Consider the following 16,292-nt stretch of genomic DNA (forward strand, 5'->3'; position numbering starts at 1 on the left):
CAGTGTCTGCTAGACTATCAAGCCGAATGCCTATACAAAGGGCTCCATATCCATCCAAGCCCTTTCTCATACGATGCTAGAGATCGCAGTGGGTTGTACACCAGATCCTTCACCCCGCTATCCTTCAGGATGGCAAAATATCGTTATTTTATTCATCCTCAATCATACAGAAAGTGCATAAAGCTCATGAAGAGCTAGCTACAGCTCCACTAGCTACTGACACCTCAACCTCCTGTCTGTATGTATAGACATGTGGATCATGAGATTTGATGAAGATGGATGGCATATTTGAGGACAGGCTAATATTTAGAAGCCATAAACCCTCTTAATTCAGTGTTCTATTAGCAGTGACCTCGATAGATCAATAGTTCTTCATGACCGAAGAGGTTTCTTTGGACTGCCATGTATACATATTTACAATGGACTTGTTTCTCACATCCTGCATAAGTGACACAGTATTGACTTTTTGGGGATTAGACCATGCTGCACGTAGCCATATCATTTAAGTAAAAACTTTATGGCACATTCATCGTGGTGGTGTCTTACCTGAGCAAACTCTCCAGCCACACGGACATAACCAGCCACCTCAGTGTCTGTTGACCTGATCTTCCAGACTGACCGCTCAGCCGCCTTATATTCTTCAAGTCTTGACCAAGGTACAGTTTGCAGGAATCGTTCAGTAAGCGGAGCTGCGACTATAACATCTAGCTGACCACTGTACATCAGGACCTGATGAAAAAGGAGGTGATCACTTTTCCTATACTATATTCGAATTAAGTTATTGGTACTAAACCATAAAAATAATGCATTAGAAATTCATCCTAATAGGTAGGTAGCCTTTAATACATTACCTGATCCTGGCCGGATTCAAATTCACAGCTTGTATTGCAGTCCAGCCAATCCTATCCATACTAGTGTACTCGGTGAACAATTCAACTACATTGACATCACTATGTTTACCTTTGGCATTTGTATCTAGAGAGCTGGGGGGTGAGTAAGGAGTAGATCAGAAATAACAGATGCTTTATGACTCAATATTAAGATCAATGTCCCCACTCCCCATAAAGACTGCAGTCTGTCAAAGCTGGAATTGCGATTTAACAAATTGCATTATCTTACCATAATGAAAACCTGAATTCTTCGATTACCAAAAAATGCGCCTTCTAAGGCTGGTCATATATGTTTTACAGTGAGCTCCTCCATCATGGAAAGTCATGCCTCAAATGACATCCTCACACTGCAGATGGGATACTATGTAGAACAATGGGGTATAAGAGGAATTACTTCCATACTACATGATGGCATGCTGTAATGCTTGAATTCATGGTGCCGACTAGTTCTGAATGCACGAGTAGCCGAAGCCAAGAGCGTTCAGTGGATGACCACAAACCGGGCATCAGTAGTCATGTGTAAAATATTATCAGGCCAATAACCTATCAATATGAAGTCATTAAACAAAAAAAAAAAAAAAGGAAAATGTTCAAAAACACATGGTTATGCCCATATCTGTGCTTTTAAAAGTAAACAATTCAAAACAGATATGGGCATAGCCATGTGTTTTACGTGGAGACTTCTAAAGGAAGACAGTCTCCAATTCAAGAGTTTCAGAAAACAAAGAAAAAAAAAAAAAAGATTCAGGTCCATGACTAAACAGACAAAGGCTCACAGGAGAATGAAAAAAAAAAGTCAAAACATCTTTACCTGACTGCAGAAAAAAACCCCAACTCTGCTATATAGTATAAGTGCTGATAAATATGGAATGTGTACTGCATCTAATCCATTATCCAAGCTCCCAAGCCAAATCGAGAGACCACATAGGAGACATTTTTTCTTCACATAGGAGGTTGAGGCCTCCCTTATCTCTTGCAGATCTCATTCCACATCTGCTGGCCAGAAGATCATTGTGTGGGACAGTGAAAATATCAGCCATGGGGAATATACAGCCATAGGTCTAAGCGAAATGCAAAGCTTACATGGACAGTGATCCAGCAGTGTACAGGGTCTTCCAAGGACCAATATCTCTTATACAATGCCTCTGTGTATATATTCGTTTCTTCAGAAACGGTTAGGTCCCTTCCTCAGGCATGGTATAAGTCCTGAAAGCTTGTTTTGTAGCATCATTTATTTTATTTTTGATAGCAATAAACAAAATCATCATAACTATAAGATTATCTTGTTTCGCCCACAGATCATCATTTTATCAACTGGCTAACACTGTACAAAACCCCTTTTTTCTTTTAACTATAATATCTTTATATACAGGTCCTTCTCAAAAATTTAGCATATATAGTGTTAAATTTCATTATTTACCATAATGTAATGATTACAATTACACTTTCATATATTATAGCTTCATTATCCACCAACTGAAATTTGTCAGGTCTTATTGTTTTAATACTGATGATTTTGGCATACAACTCCTGATAACCCAAAAAACTTGTCTCAATAAATTAGCATATCAAGAAAAGGTTCTCTAAACGACCTATTACCCTAATCTTCTGAATCAACTAACTAACTCTAAACACATGCAAAAGATACCTGAGGCTTTTATAAACTCCCTGCCTGGTTCATTGCTCAAAACCCCCATCATGGGTAAGACTAGCGACCTGACAGATGTCAAGAAGGCCATCATTGACACCCTCAAGCAAGAGGGTAAGACCCAGAAAGAAATTTCTCAACAAATAGGCTGTTCCCAGAGTGCTGTATCAAGGCACCTCAATGGTAAGTCTGTTGGAAGGAAACAATGTGGCAGAAAACGCTGTACAACGAGAAGAGGAGACCGGACCCTGAGGAAGATTGTGGAGAAGGACCGATTCCAGACCTTGGGGAACCTGAGGAAGCAGTGGACCGAGTCTGGTGTGGAAACATCCAGAGCCACCGTGCACAGGCGTGTGCAGGAAATGGGCTACAGGTGCCGCATTCCCCAGGTAAAGCCACTTTTGAACCATAAACAGCGGCAGAGGCGCCTGACCTGGGCTACAGAGAAGCAGCACTGGACTGTTGCTAAGTGGTCCCAAGTACTTTTTTCTGATGAAAGCAAATTTTGCATGTCATTCGGAAATCAAGGTGCCAGAGTCTGGAGGAAGACTGGGGAGAAGGAAATGCCAAAATGCCTGAAGTCCAGTGTCAAGTACCCACAGTCAGTGATGGTGTGGGGTGCCATGTCAGCTGCTGGTGTTGGTCCACTGTGTTTCATCAAGGGCAGGGTCAATGCAGCTAGCTATCAGGAGATTTTGGAGCACTTCATGCTTCCATCGGCTGAAATGCTTTATGGAGATGAAGATTTCATTTTTCAGCACGACCTGGCACCTGCTCACAGTGCCAAAACCACTGGTAAATGGTTTACTGACCATGGTATTACTGTGCTCAATTGGCCTGCCAACTCTCCTGACCTGAACCCCGTAGAGAATCTGTGGGATATTGTGAAGAGAAAGTTGAGAGACGCAAGACCCAACACTCTGGATGAGCTTAAGGCCGCTATTGATGCATCCTGGGCCTCCATAACATCTCAGCAGTGTCACAGGCTGATTGCCTCCATGCCACGCCGCATTGAAGCAGTCATTTCTGCCAAAGGATTCCCGACCAAGTATTGAGTGCATAACTGAACATTATTTGATGGTTTTTTTGTTTGTTATTAAAAAACACTTATTTGATTGGATGGGTGAAATATGCTAATTTATTGAGACAGGTTTTTGGGGTTATCAGGAGTTGTATGCCAAAATCATCAGTATTAAAACAATAAAAGACCTGACAAATTTCAGTTGGTGGATAATGAATCTATAATATATGAAAGTTTAATTGTAATCATTACATTATGGTAAATAATGAAATTTAACACTATATGCTAATTTTTTGAGAAGGACCTGTACATACACTTGACACATGATCATTGGTGGGGATAACTAAAGTGGAACAGTGTGCAGGATTCAATTTCCATGCACCTACATCTGTTTCTGGGGTGATTCTGGTATGTTGGGGGGCTGGATCTACCCGACATCTGAACGTGCCCATGAAATATAGTGGGCACATGTTCTAGCCATGAAAAACGCAACTAGAACATGTATGAAAAAACGTGTTGATGGGCCTTTGACCATTCCTGACATTGCCGATTTCAGTTTAGAAAATATGTAACTAATGCACCCAGCTAAAATTGGTAGGAACTCAATATTGAATGAAAGGCATCAGAAGCAGCTCCTGCCATAGTACGAAGCTGTAGTGACTTCCTGCTCATTTAAAGGGCTTCCCCAGATGGGTCACCAATAGATTGTTGGGTGGGGCAGCACCATGGGCGCCCCCAACAATTGGCTATGCTCTCCAGCCAGATGTGAACAGAGCTGAATAGCACGGCTCTACAGGGCATTGTCCTGTGCCAGGAACTGCAGATCAGCTCTTATTCTCAGCAAATTCAGTCTAAGAACCACATTTTGTTATAAAGAAAATTGCTTTAAAAAAAAAAAAAGTATCTATTTTTGGGAGGGTGAGAAGGAGATTGCCAAAATGAATTTACTGTATGTAGAGATAACTGGAGTCAGGCTTTGTAAGTAGCAATCAAGAGCAATTGCTGTGGCTCATCCTATAATAAACTTCAAACCTGTTTGTCCTTTCTAACAAGGCAACAAATGGTCCCTTAATTATACTTTTGTGAATGAAGTGTGGCAAACTGAGGCCCATTTTCTTTTAAAGGTACAGTTACACTAAATGACTTACCAACGATCACGACCAGCGATACGACCTGGCCGTGATCGTTGGTAAGTCGTGTGGTCGCTGGGGAGCTGTCACAGACCGCTCTCCAGCGACCAACGATCAGGGGAATGACTTCCGCATCGTTGAAACTGTCTTCAACGATGCGTAAGTCCCCCTGCAGCACCTGGGTAACCAGGGTAAACATCGGGTTACTAAGTGCAGGGCCGCGCTTAGTAACCCGATATTTACCCTGGTTACCATTGTAAAAAAAACAAAAAAAAACCAAAACACTACATTCCGATGTCCGTCACGTCCCCCGCCCTCAGCTTCCCGCACTGACTGTCTCAGCACCGGCCGTAAAGCAGAGCACAGCGGTGATGTCACCACTGCTCTGCTTTACGGCTGGCGCTTACAGTCAGTGCAGGGAAGCTGACGGCGGGGGACGTGACGGACATCGGAATGTAAGTATGTAGTGTTTTGGGTTTTTTTTTTTTTTTTTTTTTTTACTATGGTAACCAGGGTAAATATTGGGTTACCAAGCGCGGCCCTGTGCTTAGAAACCCGATGTTTACCCTGGTTACAAGTGAAAACGTCGCTGGATCGGTGTCACACGCTGATCCAGCGATGACAGCGGGTGATCAGCGACCAAAAATAAGGTCCTGATCATTCCCCACGATCAACGATCTCCCAGCAGGGGCCTGATAGTTAGTGGGATTGTTGCTACGTCACAAAAAGCGTGACGTTGCAACGATATCGTTAACGAAATCGTTATGTGTGAAGGTACCTTAAGATTGCCCATGGGGCAACAGTTCACACAAAGGTAAACTGACACCTCATCTGACAAGTGGCAGCAAATCAATTGCTACATGGATATGTTTAACTAAGGCCAAGTTCACATTTGCGTTGTTTGGCGCAGCGTCGTCGCAATGCACAACGCAGCGTTTTTTGACGCATGCGTTGTCCTATACAATTGAAGATCAAAAACGCCCCCCAAAAATACATTTAGTCAAAAGGCGCATGCGTCAAAAAACGCGGCTCAATGCAGGCACCTGCGCCCTATGTGTTTCAGACACTTTTTGGCGCATTTACGACGCAGGTGCGTTGCATGTGTTTTTCTTCGGAAATGTGACGCATCAAAACTGTCAAATGTAGAGTCGTCTGCGCTTTGTCTGGTGTGCCAAAAAAACGCATGCGTCATACAACGCATGACAAAGCATACCGGTGCATGTCCATGCGCCCCCCATGTTAAAGATAGGGGTGCATGACGCATGCGTCGGTATCCGTCAACGACGCTGCGCCCAAAGACGCAAATGTGAACGTAGCCCAAGAGCGAACTCATTATGGTGATCAAACAGAACACGACCGGATGGTGCCACAAGTTATGTAAGGCATCATGTGTACATTTCAGCATTTAGCTCAGTTCACATTAAAAAGCACATTTAGAGGAGTCCATAATCAGCAAACCATCGGGTGATCAGGCAAGAAGTAAAAGTGAGGAAATAAAATGCTTGATTAAAAAAGTAAACTGGAGCAAAGCAAAAAACTGCACACAGGAATAAAAAAAATGAATAAATGAATAGTAGTAAAGGTTGAGATTTCAGGACAATAATGTTCCATACGCTGCCAAAAACTTCAAACCACTAAGCAGCAAACAAGGAGGCAATGAGATGGGATTTAAGGAGCTGCAGATGAGAAAATGACAGTTTCTACAGCTTTATACCCATCATTTCCTGCCTAGGTAATCTCTAAACAGGCTGCTCCTGTCCTGAGGCACATGAACCATCACAATGTAGCCTGCATGTCCTGAACTAATGTCATTAACATGGGGGATGTGTATCAGGAGAAGGTGTTTGGGGCAATTTTACTGTATGTTTAGGTATCAATTATTTACCATTTAGCCATCTGACAATTCTGTCCATACAAGAATTTTCCAATGTAAAATATTACATAGTCAGCATTTAGTGCAACACAAAGACCAGAGGGTCCATAGCACATAAATGGCCAAATGTGGCCATAGGTTACACATACGAGCTGCATTTGAGATAGTTAAAGTCCTGGATAAACCCTTGAACAATGCGCCCAAATACTAACAGGCAGGTAGTTAACTCATCTACTGGGCGCTAGGACAGACCGGTTACTGACTGCTCCGGCCAGCGATTCAGCTGATCAGAGCAGCTATTTTCCAGGCTGCTGTTGACAGGGGTGCGACTGCCAAAATGCTCATTGACAGACTGCTCCTAGCAGTCAGGCAACGGGGAGCTGGCTGTCAAACAATGCCAGCAGTCATGCTCCGTCAGAGCAAAGCATTAGCAGCTGCTCTGTAGACATGTCATCAGTGGAAATTACAGAGTCACTGGCCTGTGTGGTCTGATCACTGCCAGCAGAAATCGGGATTGGGCACAGTCAGGTAAGTAGCAACTAACATAGTAACATAGTAACATAGTTAGTAAGGCCGAAAAAAGACATTTGTCCATCCAGTTCAGCCTATATTCCATCATAATAAATACCCAGGTCTACGTCCTTCTACAGAACCTAATAATTGTATGATACAATATTGTTCTGCTCCAGGAAGACATCCAGGCCTCTCTTGAACCCCTCGACTGAGTTCGCCATCACCACCTCCTCAGGCAAGCAATTCCAGATTCTCACTGCCCTAACAGTAAAGAATCCTCTTCTATGTTGGTGGAAAAACCTTCTCTCCTCCAGACGCAAAGAATGCCCCCTTGTGCCCGTCACCTTCCTTGGTATAAACAGATCCTCAGCGAGATATTTGTATTGTCCCCTTATATACTTATACATGGTTATTAGATCGCCCCTCAGTCGTCTTTTTTCTAGACTAAATAATCCTAATTTCGCTAATCTATCTGGGTATTGTAGTTCTCCCATCCCCTTTATTAATTTTGTTGCCCTCCTTTGTACTCTCTCTAGTTCCATTATATCCTTCCTGAGCACCGGTGCCCAAAACTGGACACAGTACTCCATGTGCGGTCTAACTAGGGATTTGTACAGAGGCAGTATAATGCTCTCATCATGTGTATCCAGACCTCTTTTAATGCACCCCATGATCCTGTTTGCCTTGGCAGCTGCTGCCTGGCACTGGCTGCTCCAGGTAAGTTTATCATTAACTAGGATCCCCAAGTGCTTCTCCCTGTCAGATTTACCCAGTGGTTTCCCGTTCAGTGTGTAATGGTGATATTGATTCCCTCTTCCCATGTGTATAACCTTACATTTATCATTGTTAAACCTCATCTGCCACCTTTCAGCCCAAGTTTCCAACTTATCCAGATCCATCTGTAGCAGAATACTATCTTCTCTTGTATTAACTGCTTTACATAGTTTTGTATCATCTGCAAATATCGATATTTTACTGTGTAAACCTTCTACCAGATCATTAATGAATATGTTGAAGAGAACAGGTCCCAATACTGACCCCTGCGGTACCCCACTGGTCACAGCGACCCAGTTAGAGACTATACCATTTATAACCACCCTCTGCTTTCTATCACTAAGCCAGTTACTAACCCATTTACACACATTTTCCCCCAGACCAAGCATTCTCATTTTGTGTACCAAGCTCTTGTGCGGCACGGTATCAAACGCTTTGGAAAAATCGAGATATACCACGTCCAATGACTCACCTTGGTCCAACTACTTATCCCCTAGTTTATATGTCCATAGTAATATGCCAAACATGGAAATATGGGGCCCCATTTATAGGACAATGCAATATTACTACATGGCCATACCAAGTCTTGATCTGTTGACCACTTCTAGTGTAGAAACTACATCAGAACAGCTACATACAGAAAAGCATTTGTGTCCAGATGGTTGGGGCAGCACAAACTGGCATTGTTGACCACACATCTCCCCAGGATGTAGGTTGTGTTGTGTACTCCTACTTTAGAAGGCTCTCACTTGATGCATGCTGCCCAAGATTTGACAAATGCTGGAGTGTTTCAGAGTAAATAGTTTGAAGACACTGAGAACCGTAGGGGAAGACCCAGCTAGTCGTTTAGTCTGGTGCCACCCTTGGCAATCAGGCCAGTCTCAATCACTACAGTCCCCAGCCAGTTCTTCAAACTATGAACATCATATCTGGATATAACTGCAACAAAGCTCAGATTCATCCTGCCTGCGGTTTGGGCAGCATAAATTGTGTGTCAGATTCCCTGTAGATACAGAAGTAACTCATTGCTTGTACTTTTATGTGGGACTTGATGTGCAACTTGAATTGCTTATGAACACTTGTTTCTCTAATAGCCATGCTGTACAAATAGGCTGCTCCTTCGTAGTGTGGAATGATCTTTTGGGTTGCTGAGAAGATTGTGGGACACCGCGGTATTCCCGCTGTCCCCTGACTGCAGGGCCTCAACATGGCTCTTACCTGGTCTCCCACGGGGTGACGTCGCTGTGCTCCTGGGGGCCGGGCTTTTTCATGGGGCGGGGCCCCATTCAAAAAGGAGTGGGCGTGTTCTCCCTGCTCTTTCCGGATCCCCTCACTCGAACCCGGACCTGTCTCCCTCCCTCCCTTGTGTTTTTGTTTTTTCTTTTCAGTCGCAGCGGCGGAATGGGTGGATATGATGGTGGTGATGATACCTGCACGGGGAGTCCGGAAGGCAGTCAATCTCCCTACACCTGATTGTTTGGCAAATTTTTGCCGGTTTTAAGCTGCGACCTTAATTATTAAGCCAAAAGAGAAAAAATTGAAGTTGATATTAGCAAGTTATTTTATAAAGAGAAATAAAAGTTATATTGTGAAATATCCGTGTGTGGCGTCACTTTGTGGGAGAATAGTTTCTATGGGTCGCTGCACTCAGATTTTGACAGCACGTGTAAATAAAACATGGGCAGCTAAAAAGAAAGAAAAATTATGCATATAGAACAATTACGGTTTGTTCGGAGAGAAAAGTAAAGTGAACCTGTCAGCAGTTTTGGCTGATATAAGGAATAGTCATCACCTTTCAGGGCCGATATATGGCATTCTAGAATGCTGTATATCTGCCCCCAGCCTGACCTGTAAGAAGATGGATAAATTACTCACCTGTGGGGCAGTCCGGACCAATGGGTGTCACTGGTCTTGGTTCAGCACCTCCCTGAGGCCACGCTCCTGCTTGCTTTGTGGATGCTACCCTGCATTGCGCTCCTGCACAGGCGCACTTCTGTCCTGTTGAGGGCAGAGCAAAGTACTGCAGTGCGCACGTAGCGGGGCTCTGACCTTTTCCCAGCACCTGCGAACTGCAGTACTTTGCTCTGCCCTCAACAGGGCAGAGAAGTGCGCCTGTGCAGGAGCGCAATTCCAGGGAGCCTGTGTAGATGATGCAGGGTCATGTCATCCACAAGAAGCAAGCAGGAGGGTGGCGATCATAAAAAGGGAGGCGACGGACCAAGACCAGCGACACCCATCAGGCCAGACCACCCTGCAGGTGAGTATAAGACTTATTTTTCAATTCTTCCAGGTCAGGGTGGGGGCTCATGTACAGCATTCTATAATGTATATCAGCCTTGAAAAGTGATGACCGTATCTTATAGCGGCCAAAACTGCTTTCAAGTTCTCTTCAAATTCAGTCTGAATCTGAGGTTGTCTAATGGCCTTTTTATACAAACACATTTGGCAGTCATTTAATGGTGCTGATAGGGTAGTGAAAATCTGGCCACATGTAGAGGACCATCACCACGGAGGTTAAAAAAGGACAACTTTGTAGTTTAGTCACCAGTGAACAATGAGACCAGAGACCTAATTTGTACATTAAGATTTGGAGCATGCATGCACATTAGAAAGCTACCCAAGTGAAAATGATCATGTAATTGCAATAGTCAAACTATTTCATACCTCCCAACTTAAAGAAGGTCAGTATGTGGCACACGTAGCAGCAAAGTTTTAGACTGACTAAGCACACCCATTTAAATTTTTCAATCTCGCCTGGCCAAAGATATTTGGAAATGGTTAATGGACAACCGTTTGAAGGCCCTGTTGACACTACTGCTACACTTCTGTCCATTATAAGAGCAGAACAATGGAAATCTGCAGGGGATGGATCAGCCATAAAATGCACAACAGAGCAGGACCATCTCCACTGACTAATGAGTCCCTATCAACTTTGTCCAGGCGTCCACCATATTTCAAACAAGTTCTTGTTCCCATCATTCCACACTCAGGCAGTCTCCACCGAACACATTTCATGTATCCACATGTGTTTAATATTGTGGGGCATTGCTACCTTTAAAAAGCAGAGTTCATAGATTTCTGGGGGACATTTCTTTACCACCCAAGTTTTCCACCATCTGAGGCATCTAGGAGCTTTAGAAAACATCCAGTGAAGTCACTGGCATAGATGACCTGGGTGAGCTAGGATCCACCAGTTCTGCTCTGCTAGGCAGGGACCAAACAATTGTGTGAGAATTTGGGTCTAACAGAAGCCTGGGTAAAGCTTTACAGAGGCCAATATTCAGCACACAGGGCTCATTGAGCGCTCTGTCTCTAGGTCAACTGCTTTTGTAGTCTCATGGAGATGCTGAAGCTCCTGGCAGTGCTGTAAAATGCTGCACACAAGTCCACTAATCTATGCAGTGCTGCCCAGAGCAGATTCAGTGCTCATGTTATACAGCACTATCCTGACGACAGGCTGGGACATTTAACATCACCTGGAACAGAGACCCAATTCCAGGATGGTTTTGATGGATCGTTGGGAGCTGGGCCATTTTAAAATCAGGATTATTTGAAGGAGAATGTTTTCTGATGACAGCCATAGGAAAACCAATCAGTGCTCTTGAGGCATTGTAGTCGAGGGTGTCTTGATTTCTACAAGTGATGTGAGTATTAACAGCAAAGATGCACTGAATGCTTTTTTAGTAAATTCAAAAGGCTAGGCAACTATGGAAATTTGATAATTTAAAAAACAAAAAACATTGTCACCAGGCTAATCCTGTTATCTACAAGATTATTGTAGCAGAAAATGACATGTTCATTAACCGGTAAAAAAAAAAAAAAGAAAATGTTACAACCCACAATTACATTGGTTACCCAGGGTTTAATAACTGAAGGCATAGAAGCCTATATACAGATTAATGAATGTCTAAGCCCACCGATTGGACCAGCTTTCCATTTGATGGAATTAGGGGCCTTTCAGCAAAGGATCAGGCAAGAGAAAGATCATGAACTGCTGCCAAAGCCTTTCCTCCACTACCTCCCCCATTAAAACCTGTGAACACTCAACCAAGGGCTTCGGTCTGTGGGAGAGTCAGGACAGCCATTTGCAGCAAACCGGCTTCTTGTATGGTCATTTGTAGACTAGAAGGGGATTTGGCTCTTGGCACCACCATCCAATAAATTGTCTGAAGAGGCTGCAGAGTTCTGATGAGCGCTGTAGTCTCTTCAGTTTACATCAGCTTTTATGCTGCACATTTCATAGGGCTCGTGCCAAGTGTTGCAGTAGGGACATGTACACAGTAAAAAAAAAAAGCGTGCGAGTATGAACCACTAAATCTGATTTATACAGTGAAGAACTAACATGGCTCCGTGCAGCACTGCAGCCTTTCTAGTAGCTTTTTGGCAATGGTGCCAAGATTTAGACTCCCAAATATTCATGGGCTATCCACACGAATAAAGTTATTTTGGAGTCAATTACTGGAACAAGTGAACAAATCACGTACCACAAACCTAACAGTCTCCAGCTGTGGAAGGAGAACTATGACATGTAGTTCAAAGGCCATTTAATGAGATGCACCAATGTCCACACTTGTCAGAACAGGCATCCCTGGAGCGTTGATCACCTCATTTTGGTGTGGTGTGCTATAATGCAATAAATAATTGTGAACTTCCCATATTGCAGAACCCTTTTCCTGCTCTGGCTCATGGGGAGAAGTGGAGGGTTCTGCTTTCATCTTAATTTAAAGGCCAGTTAAACCTACTGACCTTGAAGCAACAGAGGCCTTCTCCTGATGGCTAGAGAGAGAGTAATGAGATTTGAAGCAGGACACTTACCCTATAATTATCCATTAGCACCACCAACCATGGCGTTATGGTCTTCATCACATCAGAAAGCAAATGTTTTGCAACTTCAGATCCATCATTAAAGGTCAGGTTACCAACATGGATTGACCGCCTCACTTCTGAGCATGCCAAAAATGGCACAAAATACCTCTGATCTGTCGGCTCCTAACATACAATTTGAAAAGAGGGTTAGAGACAGGATATTTAAAAAAAACAAAAAACCACTTCATTTCATCGTTCCAGCTTGCAGCTTAATCCATTGATGTGAAAAGAAAGACTGAAAAATGTTGTCATTAGATGGCACCCCCACACGATCACCTCATCTTCATGGTCTAGAATTCACTGCAGACTTCTAGCATAGGTATTTTAGGAATTTTTTTACTACCTCACATTCAAAAGAAAAAACACAAACATAAACACCAAGTTTGGCATTTAAGTGGTGGAAAAAATGTGGAATTTCGTATGAATATTTTTAAATCGTACTGTGCTTTAATGGATTAACATTAACTGAGTGCTACCAAAAAAACTCAGTTTTAAAGCTTTATTGTTACATATCAAATATTTTTGATATCTTTGACCTTTATGGCTAGAGCAATACCAAATATGCATATTTTTGGATATGGGTGGGAAAGCTTAAAAACTAAACCACAATTTCAGCTTTAGTCTAACATGATCACAAGGTCATACAGTTACTTGTACTCCATATACTATCGTATTGCAATGTGTATATTGAATTATGGCAGTTTGGTCTTCAAAGAAGCTCAGTCATGGCAGGGACAGTTGTCTTCAGCGGAGCCAGCTGCTATAGCAATGCATTGGCAGCCCACAATCCGGTTGTGTGGGGGGGATAAGTGGCTCGATGGGTGCATGTAACTGCGCACCACCAGGCCCCGCACGGTAATGGCTGCTGATAGAGACTGACCGCAGCAAGTAAGTCTTAATAACAGGCAGAGCTGCAGCCACTGATAATGGATGCACAGCTCCTCAGCTTGCATAAGAACAGGGACCAGACATATGACGCACTAGTAGGCCAAGTGTCAGGAAGGGGATAAAGGTTGTTCCACTAAGGAGATCTTGATTACGCAGCCTTAAAAAGATGGTACAGTCTACACAGATTCAGTGTTCAAACCAAGCTCCACAGCAGGGCCGATTAAACAAGCAGGTGGGAAGGTGTAGACGGAAACCACACAGGTGGGAAGGTGTAGTTAAAGCATTGGCCCAACTGAAGCACAGAGTGCTGTGCTTGGTTCGAACAGTCATTCTGTGCCAAGTGTCCCTTTAACCCCTTTACCTCCAATGGTGGTTTGCACATTAATGACTGGGCCAATTTTTACAATTCTGACCACTGTCCCTTTGAGGTTATAACTCTGGAACGCTTCAATAGATCCAGACACTTTTCTCGTGACATATTGTACTTCATGATAGTGGTAACTAGGGTTGAGCGAAACGGATCGTTCATTTTCAAAAGTCGCCGACTTTTGGCAAAGTCGGGTTTCATGAAACCCGACCCGATCCCTGTGTGGGGTCGGCCATGCGGTACGCGACTTTCGCGCCAAAGTCGCGTTTCATATGACACGCTTGGCGCCATTTTTTCAGCCAATGAAAAGGAGCGTGGGCATAGTGTTGACATAGGTCTTAGGGGCGTGGACGCCTATCGTCATCTTGTCGCTTGTGCGCTGTAGCGATTTGAAATGTGTTCAGGGAAGGAGAGGGAGAGGGAAAAAAAAAAAAATTCCCCTTGACTTTGCATTGGGTTTCGTGTTTGTCGATCCCTGACTTTGCCATAATCGGCCGATTTCACTCGACTCGACTTTAGAGATAGTCGGGTTTCGCAAAACCTGACTCGACCCTAAAAAAGTAAAAGTCGCTCAACCCTAGTGGTAACATTTTTGATGTTACCTGCTTTTACTTGTGAAAAAAAACGGAAATTTGGCGAAAATTTAGCAGTTTTCCAGCTATGAATTTTTATGCCCTTAAATCAGAGATATGTCACAATACATAAGTAACATTTCCCACATGTCTACTTTACATCAGCTCAATTTTGGAACCAGAATTGGTTTGTGAGGGAGATGAGGGTTAAAAGTTGACTAGCAATTTCTCATTTTTACAACACCATTTTTTTTTTTTTTTTTTTTTAGGGACCACATCACATTTGAAGTCACTTTGAGGGGTCTATATGATGGGTATTTCTTTCTAAGTGTGACACCATTCTAAAAACTGCACATCTCAGGGTACTCAAAACCACATTCAAGAAGTTTATTAACCCTTCATGTGTTTTCACATTAATTTTTGGAATGTTTAAAAAAAAAAAAAAAAAAACACATTTAACTTGGGAGCTGAAGTAAAAATTTTTGCGACAATTTGTTTTATTTTACCAAGGGTAACAGGAGAAATTGGACCCCAAAAGTTGTTGTCCAATTTGTTCTGAGTACGTCGATACCCCATATGTTGGGGTAAACCCCTGTTCGGGCACACAGGAGAGCACGGAAGGGAAGAAGCACTGTTTACTTTTTCAATGCAGAATTGGCTGGAGTTGAGATCAGACGCCATGTCGCGTTTGGAGAGCCCCTGATGTGCCTAAACAGTGGAAACCCCCCAATTATAACTGAAACCCTAATCCAAACACCCCTAACCCTAATCCCAACTGTAAATGTAATCCAAACCCCAACATGGAAATAAATACATTTTTTAAAGTTGTATTTTTCTTTAACTTAGGCCGATTTCACATTAGCGTTCACCTGATCTGCGTCGGACTGCAGACTTCCTCAGTGAAGCCCTGCCCTCGGCTGCACCTCCGCCGCTAGCTCTGCCTACTTCTGCATGCGGCCTGCGTACCCATCTTTAACTGTAGGTACGCAGGTCGTGTGGCTGTATGCGGATCCTTCCGCATGCGTCGTTTTGACGATGCGGCGACCAGGGTAGGACGCAGCCTGTAGCTTTTTTTCTCCGCATCGTCAAAACAATGCATGCGGAAGGATCCGCATACAGCCGCACGACCTGCGTACCTACAGTTAAAGATAGGTACGCAGGCTGCATGCAGAAGAAGGCGGAGCTAGCAGCGGAGGTGCGGCCGAGGGCGGGGCTTCACGGAGGAAGTCCGCAGCCCGACGCAGATCAGGTAAACGCTAGTGTGAAACTAGCCTAAGGGGGTGATGAATTTTTTATTTTTTTATTTACTTTTATAGCTGGTTTCTTTAGTGGATTTTTATGATTGGCAACTGTCACAATAAAAGATGCTTTTTATTGCAAAATAGAGTTTTTGCGTCTCAACATTTTGAGAGCTATAATTTTTCCATATTTTGGTACAGTCATGAGGTCTAGTTTTTTGCGGGATGAAGTTGACGTTTTTATTGGTACCATTTTCGGGCACGTGACATTTTTTGATCACTTTTTATTCCTATTTTTGTGAGGTAGAATGAACAAAAGCCAGCTATTCATGAATTTTTGGGGGCGTTTATACCATTCCAAGTCTGGTAAAATTTATAAAGCAGTTTTATTCTTTGGGTCAGTACGATTACAGCGAAACCTCATTTATATCATTTTTTTATGTTATGGTGCTTTTATACCATAACATAAAAAAATTCTTGCATCGCTTTATTCTGAGGACTAACTTATTTTT

General features: G+C 43.2%; 1 protein-coding gene across 1 annotated transcript in view; it reads right to left on the reverse strand.

Annotated features, from left to right (window-relative positions):
- The window catches only part of LOC138642036 (probable serine carboxypeptidase CPVL), an 81,270-nt gene that overhangs the window by 13,529 nt on the left and 51,449 nt on the right, over nt 1–16,292 (reverse strand). The window contains exons 11-12 of the mRNA XM_069729929.1: nt 12,665–12,838; nt 547–729 (exon numbers count right to left, since the gene is read on the reverse strand). Coding sequence (XP_069586030.1) covers nt 547–729; nt 12,665–12,838 — 357 coding nt within the window. The remainder of the gene's footprint in view (nt 1–546; nt 730–12,664; nt 12,839–16,292) is intronic.

The sequence above is a fragment of the Ranitomeya imitator genome, chromosome 6, assembly GCF_032444005.1.
Source record: "Ranitomeya imitator isolate aRanImi1 chromosome 6, aRanImi1.pri, whole genome shotgun sequence".
Taxonomy (NCBI): domain Eukaryota; kingdom Metazoa; phylum Chordata; class Amphibia; order Anura; family Dendrobatidae; genus Ranitomeya; species Ranitomeya imitator.